Below are 12,149 nucleotides of genomic sequence, written 5' to 3' on the forward strand. Positions count from 1 at the left end.
ACAGGAGAAACTTAACAGGACCATGGGGAAGGAGAAAGGGAAAAAAATAGTTGGGGAGAGGGAGAGAGGCAAACCATAAGAGACTCTTAAATACTAAGAACAAACTGAGGGGTGATGGGGGTGGGGGAGAGGGGAAGGGGGTGATCGGCATGAAGGAGGGTACTTCTTGGGATAAAAACTGGGTGTTATATGGAAACCAACTCGACAATAAACTATAGAAGAAAAAAAATTTTTAAGGAGAACAAGTCTGATTGGAAATTTTCTTTAAGTATTAGAAAAAATGTTTCTTCCCTAAATGAATTTAGTTTGATGAGTCGGAAAACCCAAAATGGTATTTACCATATCATTTGTATCTTACACAGGAGAGGTAGGATTAACAGTGTGCAAAACACACGTGATCATCAAAGCAAACTACTCCGATCTTCACGGAGCAGCCTTCCACGGAGGCATAGCACAGATCAGGTACGTTCTCTACATTCCTCCAACTCTATGGCCTAAAATCCCCCAGTCTATGGAGAAGTGCTCCCTCATCAACCCACTTCTTTATTTCTCTAACATCAAATCTTTCTATTCTCCTCTCAGAGATGTCCCAAACATAGAAAAGGATTCCCATTTTATAGGAGGCACTCCCATGTCTGCATCTCCATTCAGATTTCCTTCCACTGTTATCATTCTCTCCTTGTCTATTTCTCTTAATTAAAAACCCTTTAGGTACTTTCTTACTAGGTCTGGATGTAGCAGTACAGAAAGTACTTAAAAATTTGCCCCACATTAAAGTTGTACCAGACGGAAGATGTTAACAGCCAGAGAAGATGGGAAGTTGGCTACATGCTCTGAGTCTCTAGGAAAAAAAAAACATATTAGTAATCAATCAAAGAAGGGGGGAAATGGTGGACCAATGGCCCATAAGCAAAATTTCACCATAATATTTAATACTCTAATGATGCAAAGGCTATAAAAGCTCTGATGTTGGAACCGTGTAAAACCACAATGCTCTCCCTCGAAGTACCGCTGTGTAGACAGGAAAATCCTCAGCTACAAAGTCCCTGATTCTCAACAGAGGTACGCTCCATTCAGTAATTCGTCTTCCTCTTAAGCGATGCTGAATCAAACATCAGTCACTGAATTTCTCCTCCTGGGAGTCACAGACATCCAAGCACTGCAGCCTTATCTCTTCGTGGTTTTCCTTGCAATTTATGTTGTCACTGTGGTTGGCAATGGAGCAGTCCTCATGGTTGTCGTCTCTGATCCAAGACTCCATTCACCCATGTATTTCTTCCTGGGAAATCTGTCGTGTCTAGATATCTGCTACTCCACGGTGACACTGCCAAAGATGCTGGAGAACTTCTTCTCTACACACAAGGCAATTTCCTTCTTGGGATGCATAAGCCAGCTTCACTTCTTCCACTTCCTGGGCAGCACGGAGGCCATGCTGTTGGCCGTGATGGCCTTTGACCGCTTTGTGGCCATCTGCAGGCCACTGCATTACTCTGTCATCATGAATTACCAGCTCTGTACCCAGATGGCTGTCACGGTCTGGACCATTGGTTTTTTCCATGCCCTGCTGCACTCCACGATGACCTCTCGCTTGAACTTCTGTGGTTCGACTCAGATCCATCACTTCTTCTGTGATGTCAAGCCTTTGCTGGAGTTGGCCTGTGGAAACACAGAGCTCAACCAGTGGCTTCTCAACACAGTTACTGGGACCATTGCCATGGGCCCCTTCTTCCTAACACTTCTCTCCTACCTCTCCATTATCATCTCTCTTTTCTCCAAGACCCACTCCTGTAGCGCTCTCCACAAAGCACTGTCCACGTGTGCCTCTCACTTCATGCTGGTCATTCTTCTCTATGTTCCCGTTGTCTTCATTTACATCGGTCCTGCCTCAGCCAGCTCCATGGACCAGGAACAAGTCGCTGCCATCATGTACACTGTGGTCACTCCTGTGCTGAACCCACTGATCTATACACTGAGGAACAAGGACGTGAAGGCTGCCCTGAGAAGTGTCTTCAGAAGGAGAGCTGACATGAACAAATCTAGAGCACATTTCTAGGACAGGAAACAACAGACAAAGATAAAACTGGTGTGTGAGGTTACACTGCTTCTCAGATCATGTACAATATGTACAACAGGTGGAGCTGTCCGAAGAAGACAAATGGGAAAGTCCAGCCTGATTATGTTAAATAATGCATTCCTCATTAGCATAATGGAAACATGAACCCATGGGACATCAGCCATGGAATCCTAATGTACAATTTGTGTTCAGAATAACAGTCCATAAAACTGATTTTTTTAATGTATTCTTAGGAATTCTCTAATGAAATAAGGGATACAAATATGTCTATATTACCCATATATATGGTACATGAATTACTACTTAGCGCTATTTATCTCTGTGGTCCTTCTGAGTTAATGTATTTCAATGTGAGAAATAAAATTCTTCTGCTGGTATCATTTGAGGAATTGAATTTGAACCTCATTTAATAGATTAAGAAATGAGAATTAATAAATAAGAATGAGTTAAGAGGAATTTTTTTCTTAAATAGTTTACTGTCAAGTTGGTTTCCATATAACACCCAGTGCTCATCCCAACAAGTGCCCTCCTCCATGCCCATCACCCACCTTCCCCTCCCTCCCACCCCAACAGCCCTTGGTTTGTTCTCAGCATTCAAGAATCTCTCATGACTTGCCTCCCTCCCTCTCCCCAACTATTTTTCACCTTCTGCTCCCCCATGGTCCTTCGTTAAGTTCCTCCTAATCCACCTATAAGTGAAAATGTATGGTATCTCTCCTCTGTCTGACTTATTTCGCTCAGCATAACCACCTCTGGTTCCATCCATGTTGCTACACATGGCCAGATTTCATTGTTTCTCATTGCCATGTAGTATTCCATTGTATAAATATACCACATTTTTTTGATCCATTCATCAGTTGATGGACACTTAGGCTCTATCCACTATTTGGCCATCGTTGAGAGTACTGCTACGAACATTGGGGTAGATGTGTTCCCATACATCAGCACTCCTGTATCCCTTGGTTAAATTCCTAGCAATGCTATTGCTGGGACATAGGGGAATTGTATTCTTAATTTTTTGAGGGACTTCAACACTGTTTTTTAGAGGGGCTGCACGAGTTTACATTCCCACCAACAGTGTAGGAGTGTGCCCGTTTCTCCACGTGCACGCCAGCATCGAGAGTCTCCTGATTTGTTCATTTTAGCCACTCTGACTGGCGTGAGGTGGTATCTCAGTGTGGTTTTGATTTGTATTTCCCTGATGAGGAGGGATGCTGAGCATCGTTTCATGTGTCTGTTGGCCACCTGGATGTCTTCTTTGAAGAAGTGTCTGTTCATGTCTTCTGACCATTTCTTCACTGGATTGTTTGTTTTTCTGGTGTGGAGTTTGGTGAGTTCCTTATAGATTTTGGATACTAGCTCCTTATCTGATAGGTCATTTGCAAATATCTTTTCCCATTCTGTCAGTTGCCTATTACTTTTCTTGAATGTTTCCTTTGCCGTGCAGAAGCTTTTTATCTTGATGAGGTCCCAGGAGTTCATTTTTGCTCTTGATTCCCTTGCTTTTGGGGATGTGTCAAGTAAGAAGTTGCTGCGGTGGAGGTCAAGGAGGTTGTTTCCTGCTTTCTCCTCTAGGGTGTTGATAGTTTCNGAGTCCAGAAGTTTTCCTTCGATTTCTATATTTTGGAATAGCTTGAGAAGAATGGTATTAACTCTGTTTTAAATGTCTTGTAGAATTCTCCAGGGAAGCCATTTGGCCCAAGGCTCTTTTTTGTTGGGAGATTTTTGATAACGGAGTCAATTTCTTCACTAGTTATGGGTCTGTTCAGATTTTCTATCTCTTCCTGTGTGACTTTCGGTAATGCGTATGTGTTTAGGAATTTGTCCACTTCTTTAAGGTTGTCCACTTTGTTGGCATATAATTTTTCATAGTATTCCCTAATAATTGCTTGTATTTCTGAGGGATTGGTTGTAATAAATCCATTTTCTTTCATGATTTTGTCTATTTGGTGCTCTCTCTTTTCTTTTTGAGAAGCCTGGCTAGAGTTTTGTCATTTTTTTAATTTTTTTCAAGAAACCAACTCTTGGTTTCATTGATCTGTTCTACTGTTTTTTGGATTCTATAATGTTTATTTATGCCCTGATCATTTTCTTTTTCTTATATATGCTTTTGTTTATTTAGTTTTGAGAGAGAGAGACAGAGAGAGAGCACGAGTAAAGGAAAAGCAGAGGGAGAGGGAGACAGAATCTGAAGCAGGCTCCAGGCTCTCAGCTATCAGCACAGAGCCCGACATGAGGCTTGAACACGCAAACTACGAGATATGACCTGAGCCAAAGTTGGGTGCGCAACTGACTGAGCCACCCAGGTGCCCTGGGTAGTTCTATTTTCAATTTTTTGAGGAACCTCCACACTGTTTTCCAGAGTTGCTGTGCCAGTTTGCATTCCCACCACCAGTGAAAAAAGTGTTTCCTCTTCTCTGCATCCTTGCCAAATCTGTTGTTTCCTGAATTGTTAATGTTAGCCATTCTGACAGGTTTGGGGTAGTATCTAATTGTGGTTTTGTTTTGTATTTCCCTGATGCTGAGTGACATTGAGCATCTTTTCATGCCTGTTAGCCATCTCGTGTCTTCCTCGTAAAAGTATTTGTTCATGTTTTTGCCCAATTCTTGACTGGATTATTTGTTTTTTGGGTGTTGAGTTTGAGGAGTTATTTATAGTTTTTGGATACTAACCCTTTATCTGATGTGTTATTTGCAAATAACTTCTCTCATGCCATTGGTTGCCTTTTAGTTTTGTTGATTGTTTCCTTCTCTGTGCAAAAGCTTTTTATCTTGTTGAAGTCCCAATAATTCATTTTTGTTTTTATTTCCATTGCCTCCAGAGAAATGTCTATTAAGAAGTTGCTGTACAGGGGCGCCTGGGTGGCTTAGTCGGTTAAGCGTCCGACTTTCGCTTAGGTCATGATCTCGCGGTTCGTGGGTTCGAGCCCCGCGTCGGGCTCTGTGCTGACTGCCAGCTCAGAGCCTNAATGATTTTTAGAGATGCTTAAAAAAAAAAGTTGCTGTGGCCGAGCTTAAAGAAGTTGCCTGTTTTCTTCCACAGGATTTTGATGGTTTCCTGTCTTAAAATTAGGTCTTTCATCCATTTTGAGTTTATTTTTCTTTAAGGTGTAAGAAAGTCGTCCAGTTTCGTTCTTCTTCATGTCGCCATCCAGTTCTCCCAGCATCATTTGTGAAAGAGACTTGATATTTTTCCCATTGGATATTCTTTTCTGGTCAAGATTAGTTGGCCATATATTTGTGGGTCCATTTCTGGGTTCTCTATTCTTATCCACTGATCTATGTGTTTTCTTTTGTTTTGTTTTTCACCATAGTGTCTTGATGATTACAGCTTTGTAATAGAGTCTGAAGTCTGGAATTGTGGTGCCTCCAGTTTTGGTTTTCTTTTTAAGATTACTTTGTCTATTTGGGGTCTATTGTGTCTCCAGAAAAATTTTAGGAATTGTTTGTTCTAGCTCTGTGAAGAATGCTAGTGTTGTTTTGATAGTGATTGCACGGAATGTGTAGATTGCTTTGGGTAGCAGCAACATTTTAACAATATTTCTTCTTCCAATCCATGAGCATGGAATGCTTTTCCATTTCTTTGTGTCTTCTTCAATTCTGTTTATGAGCTTTCTATAGTTTTCAGCATACACATCTTTTACCTCCTTGGTTAGGTTTATTCGTAAGTATCTTATGTTTTTGGTCCAATTGTAAATGGGATCAATTCTCTGATATGTCTTTCTGCTGCTTCATTAATAGTGTATAGAAATGCAACCAAGCTACAGATGAATGGATCAAGAAGATGTGGTTTATCTATACCATGGAATACTACATGGCAATGAGAAAGAATGAAATCTGGCCATGTGTAGCAACATGGATGGACCTTGAGGGTGTTATGCTGAGCGAAATAAGTCAGGCAGAGAAGGACAAATATCATATGTTTGCACGTATAGGAGGATTAGGAGGAACTTGATGGAGGAACAAGGGGGAGAAGAAGGGCGGAAATGGTGGGGGAAAGGGAGAGAAGCAAACCATGAGAGACTCTTGAATGCTGACAAAAACTGAGGACTGATGGATGTGGGGGGAGGGGAGGATGGGCATGGAGGAGGACACTTGTGGGGATGAGCACTGAGTGTTATGTGGAAACTAATTTGACAATAAACTATTAAAAAAAAAAAAAGAAATGCAACCAATCTGTACATTGATTTTATATCCTGCGACTTTGCTGAATTTATGCTTCAGTTCTAGCAGTTTTTTGTGGTGTCTTTCAGGTTTTCCAGCTAGAGTATCAGGTTACTTGCAAAGAGTGAAAGTTTGACTACTTCCTTGCTGATTTGGATGCCTTTTATTTATTTTTGTTGTCTAATTCCTGAGAATAGGACTTCCAGTACTGTGTTGAACAACACTGGTCATAGTGGAAATCCCTGTCATGTTCCTGACCTTAGGGGGGACGTTCTCAGTTTTTCTCCATTGAGGATGATATTAGCTGTGGGTCTTTCATATATAACCTTTATGATCTTGAGGCATGTTTCTTCTATCCCTTCTTTCCTGAGGGTTTTTATCAAGAAAGATGCTGTATTTTGTCAAATTTTTTCTGCATCTATTGAAAGGACTGTATGGTTCTTATCTTTTCTTTTATTAATGTGGTGTATTACGTTGATTGATTTGTGAATATTAAACCAGCCCTGCAGCCTAGGAATAAATCCCGCTTGACCGTGGTGAATAATTCTTTTAATATACTGTTGGATTCAATTTGATAGTATATTGTTGAAAATTTTTGCATCCAGGTACATCAAGGGTGTTGGCCTGTAATTCTCCTTTTAGTGGGGTCTTTGTCTGGTTTGGGAATCAAGGTAATGCTGGATTCACAGAATGAGTTTGGAAGCTTTCCTTCCATTTCTATTTTTTTGAAACAGTTTGAGGAGAATAGGTATTAACTCTTATTTATTTATTTATTTATTTACAAATAGTTTATTGTCAGGTTGGTTTCCATATAACACCCAGTGCTAACTCTTCTCTAAATGTCTGAAAGAATTCCCCTGGGAAGCCATCTGACCCAAGATTTTTACTTGTGGGAATACTTTTAACAACTGAGTCCATTTCTTTCCTGGTTATGGGTCTGTTCAAATTTCCTATTTCTTTCTGTTTGATTTTTGTTAGTGTGTTAGTGCCTAGGTGTTTGTTCATTTCTTCCAGATTGTCCAGTTTGTTAGCATATTATTTTTCATGGTATTCTCATATAATTGTACTCCTGTGGTGTTGATTGTGATCTCTCCTCTTTTATTGATGATTTCATTTATTTGGGTCCTTTTTCTTTTCTTTTTAAGAAGTTTGGCTAGGGGGTTATCAATTCTGTTTATTCTTTCAAAAAATCAGCTCTTCAATTCATTGATCTATTCTACTGCTTTTTTAAAATTCTATAACATTTATTTCCCCTCTAATATATATTATTTCCCTTCTTCTGCTGGCTTTATTTGCTGCTCCTTTTCTATCTCCTTTAGGTGCAAGGTTAGGTTGTGTATTTGGGGCCTTTCTTGTTTCTTCAGATAGCCCTGAATGTTCTTTTAAATGTCTTTATGGATGAGGTTGGGAAGATGGCAGACTGTCAGGATCCTAAACTCAGCTCATTCCATAGATACAATGAGACAACACTCACATCAGCTTAAATATCACAGAAAAAGACCCAAAGACTGGCCGAACAAACTACATAACTAAGGGTAGAGAAGAGACCAATCGAAGAAGGTTGGAAAGGTAGAGATGCAATTTAAGACCCAAAAGGGACTGTGGCCATCTGTGGACCAGAGGAAACCAAGAGCCCAGTAAAGGGCAAGAAACAGACGATCATACTGGGGACCCTTTACAGGGAAGATGAACCTCTAAAACATTTGGCTTTGAAAGAAAGAGGAGTCGAATTTCATAAGTTCTTCCAAACAACCTGGACTCACAGCCTGGAATTCTTAAAATCAGCCTGCTTGGCTCTGGGAGAGCCCTGAGGACATTAGGAAGCTCAGTCCCAGCCTTTAAAAAAGCAGCACAACAAGCAGCCTGAGCAGATACAGCACAGAGGCAGTAGTCTGAAAAACGCCAGGGGGACAGGACGATTTACCCATCACAGAGCATGTCTTGAGAGATATGGATCTCAGAAAGACTCTTCCAGGAGCAAAGGAACTGGACAGTGCTATTTCCCTCGCCCACACCCAAGCGTAAATACATGCTCACTTGTGGGAACCAACACTATCTCCACACTTGCTTCCTAATTTGCTTGTACCAAGCCCCACCCCCACGTGCTTCCTTATCCAACATTTCCAGTCTCACTTGCCTCCGTCCCAGCACTGAAAACTCCTCCCCCAGAATACTAATGCAAACCTCACAAGCACTGTATCTTCCTTCACCTTGTGCGGGGCCTCAGTCTTGGCTGCTGTGGTAGGGGGACATGGCTGTGGCAACAGAAGCCTGAGGTGCACCTTATTAAAAGTGGGGGACCCACCCATATGCCCACTGCAGATCCCCTAGAGCTGGCCATCCTGGCAGCAGTGTCTACAGGTCTCACTTAGCAAGCACACCACCAATGTATACCTGTTAAAACCCACCCTGCACCTGCCAGGGACCAAACACTGCCCACATAGGAAAAAAGACCACTGCAGATAACTGAACTGAAGGAAAAAAACAGACAAGAACACAACAGAGCACATGCAACACACACCAGAGACACTCCCTAAAGTGTCAGGTCTCAGGAAAAAGAGGACACTACACTGCAAGGCATCTCAAAACCTTTTCTTCATAAGGCCATTACCATCAAGAACAGGAGACATAATGACTTCTCTAACACAGAGAAACAGACACAGAGAGTTAGGAAAAAGTGAGGAGACAGAGAAACATGTCTCAAAGGAAGTAACAGGACCAAACCACAGCAAGAGCAAAACAAACTTAAGTAATATGCCTGATAGAAAATTTAAAGTAATGATCATAAAGATACTCACTGGACTTGAGAAAGGAGCAGGGGACATTAGTGAGTTTCTTAACAAAGAGATTTGAAAAAATAACCAGAGGTGAAAAACACAATAAATGAAATTAAAAATATACTTGATAGAATAAATAACAGGCTAGATGAAGCAGAGGAATGAATTAATAATCTGGAAGACAGAGTAGTGGATAGTAATCAAGCTGAACAAATGAGAGGAAAAAATTATGCAAATAGACTTAGGAAACTCAGTGACTCCATCAAGCATAATAGCATTCATACTATAAGGATTCCAGAAGAGGAAGAGACAGGAAAGGCAGAATTTTTTTTTTCAAGAAATCATAGCTGAAAACTTCCTTCTAGGGGAAATAAACAAATCTAGATGAAAAGAATTGACCCAGCGATGTCCACGCCAAGACACATAGTAATTAAAATGACAAAAAGTAGTCAAAAGAGAGAATTTTAAAAGCAGCAGGAGAAAAGAAGCCAGTTATATACAAAAGGAAACCCCATAAGGTTATCAGAGGATTTTTCAGCATAAACTTTGCAAACCAGAAGGGATCAGCATGACATATTCAAAGTGCTGAATGGAAAAAATCTGTGGCCAAAAATATTCTATCCAGCAAGGCTATCATTCAGAATTAAAGGAGAGAGAAAAAGTTTCTCAGACAAACAAAAAGAAAAGGAGTCTGTGACCACTAAACCAGCCCTGCAAGAAATATTAAAGAAGAATCTTTGAATGAAAACACCATAAATGAGAGTATAAAAAATAAGTATATCTATAAAAATAAATCAAAACATTCACAAAATAAAAGGATGTTAAAATATGACACCATATACCTAAAACAGGAGTGGGGCAGAGTAAAGAATGCATTCAAACTTAAGCAACTATCAGTTTAATATAGGTTATTATATTCAGAAGATGTTATTTATAAACCTGATAGTAACCACAAATCAAAAGCCAACCAAAGATGAGCAAAGAATAAAAACAAAACAATTCAAGACCGTCAGTAAAGAAAACCAGGAAACCATGAAAGAGACAAAGAGAAGAAAAGACAGAAAAACTATAGAAACAATCACAAAACAAGCAAAAAATGGCAATAAGTACACATCTATCAATAATTACTTTGAATGTAAATGGACTAAACACACCAATCAAAAGACATAGGTTAAGAGAATTGATTTTTTAAAAACTTTCCATGGTTTAGATATTGTGGAGAGTGCTGCTATGAACATTTGGGGGGGGAGATGGGCATGGAGGGGAGCACTTGTGGGGATGAGCACTGGGTGTTATATGGAAACCAACTTGACAATAAACTATTTATAAAAATTAATAATTTAAAAAATAAAAAATAAAAAACTTATCTATATGCTTCCTACAAGAGATGCATTTCAGAATTAAACACATATAAAGATTGAAAGTGAGGGGATGGAGAAACATTTATCATCCAAATGGGTCTCAAAAGAAAGCTGGGGACAAAATATACTGGACAAAATAGGCTTTAAACCAAAGACTGTAACAAGAGACAAAGAAGGATAATATACAATAATAAAGGGGACAATTCAACAAGAAGATAAAATAATTGTAAATATTTGTGGGCCCAACATGAGGGCACCCAAACACATAAAACAATCAACAAAAAGCATGAAGGAACTAATTGATAGTAATACAGTAACAGTAGAAGACTTTAACACTTACATCAACGGACAGATCATCTAAATGAAAAATCAACATGGAAACAGTGGCTTTGAAAGAAATACTAGACCAGATGGATTTAACAGATATATTCAGAACATTCCATTCTAATACAGCAGAATACACATTCTTACCACATGCACATGAAATGAACACTCTCAGAAAAGATCACATATTAGGCCACAAGATAAGTCTCAACAAATTCAAAAAGATCAGTCGTACCATGCATCTTTTCTGATCACAACACAATGAAACTAGAAATCAACCACAGGAAAAGTTATGGAAAGACCTCAAATCCATTGAGGCCAAATAACATACTACTATAAAATGAATGGGTCAACCAAGAAATCAAAGAAGAAATCAAAAGTACATAGAAACAAAAAGAAATGAAAACACAATGCTCCAGGGGCACCTGGGTGGCTCAGTCAGTTAAGTGTCCAACTTCGGCTCAGGTCATGATATTGCAGTTTGTAGGTTCGAGCTCTGTGTCAGGCTCTGTGCTGACAGCTAGCTCAGAGCCTGGAGCCTGCTTCAGATTCTGTGTCTCCCCCTCTCTCTGCCCCTCCCATTCTCATGCTCTGTCTCTGTCTCTCACTAATAAATAATTTTTTTTAAATTAAAAAAAAAAAGAAAACACAATGCTCCAAAACTTTTGGGATGCAGCAAAAAGTGGTTCTAAGAGTGAAGTTTAGAGCAATACAGGTCTACCTTAAGAAGCAAAAAAAAAAGCTCAAATAAACAACCTCTCACCCTACACCTAAAGAAGCTAGAAAACAAAACAAAACCCAAAACCTGCAGAAGGAAACAATAAAGATTAGAGTAGAAATAAATGATATAGACCCTGAAAAAAACAATAGAACAGACGAATAAAACAAGGAGCGGGTTCACTGAAAAAAAAATAGCAAAATTGATAAGCCTTTAGCTACACTCATCAAGAAAAAAGAGAAAGAACTTAAATAAATAAAATCACAAATGAGAGGAAAATAATGACCAACTCCAAAGAAATACAATTGTAAGACTGTGTTATGAAAAATTATATTCCAACAAAATGGAAAACCCAGAAAAAAGGCTAATTCCTAGAAACATATAAATTACCAAAACTGAAAAGAAGAAATAGAAAGTTTGAAGAGATCAATTATTAGTAAGGAAACTGAATCAGTATTTCTTTTAGTTGTTTTTAAGTTATTTATTTATTTTGAGAGAGACAGAGAGAGAGAGTGGAAGAGGGGCAGAGAGAAAGGAAGAGAGAGAATCCCAAGCAGGCCCCACCACACCGTCAGCCTGGAGCACGATGTGGGGCTCAAACTCACAAACCATGAGATTATGATCTAAGCCGAAACCAAGAGTCGGAAAGTTAACTGACTAAGCCACCCGGCACCCCCAGTCAGTTTTGTTTTTTTTTTTTACAAATAGTTTATTGTCAAATTAGTTTCCAC

General features: G+C 39.5%; 1 protein-coding gene across 1 annotated transcript; it reads left to right on the forward strand.

Moving 5' to 3' along the window:
* Nucleotides 1-1,099: 1,099 nt before the first annotated feature.
* OR12D2 (olfactory receptor family 12 subfamily D member 2) lies at nucleotides 1,100-2,053 on the forward strand. Its single transcript, XM_077748956.1, has one exon. It carries the CDS (start codon nucleotides 1,100-1,102, stop codon nucleotides 2,051-2,053), a length of 954 nt encoding a protein of 317 aa, XP_077605082.1.
* Nucleotides 2,054-12,149: the final 10,096 nt, after the last annotated feature.

The sequence above is a fragment of the Crocuta crocuta genome, unplaced genomic scaffold, assembly GCF_008692635.1.
Source record: "Crocuta crocuta isolate KB4526 unplaced genomic scaffold, BGI_CrCroc_1.0 scaffold259, whole genome shotgun sequence".
Classification (NCBI taxonomy): domain Eukaryota; kingdom Metazoa; phylum Chordata; class Mammalia; order Carnivora; family Hyaenidae; genus Crocuta; species Crocuta crocuta.

What these genes read in the sequence shown, in the direction of transcription:
- OR12D2 (XM_077748956.1), top strand. Translation starts at nt 1,100, where the DNA reads ATGCTGAATCAAACATCAGTCACTGAATTTCTCCTCCTGGGAGTCACA.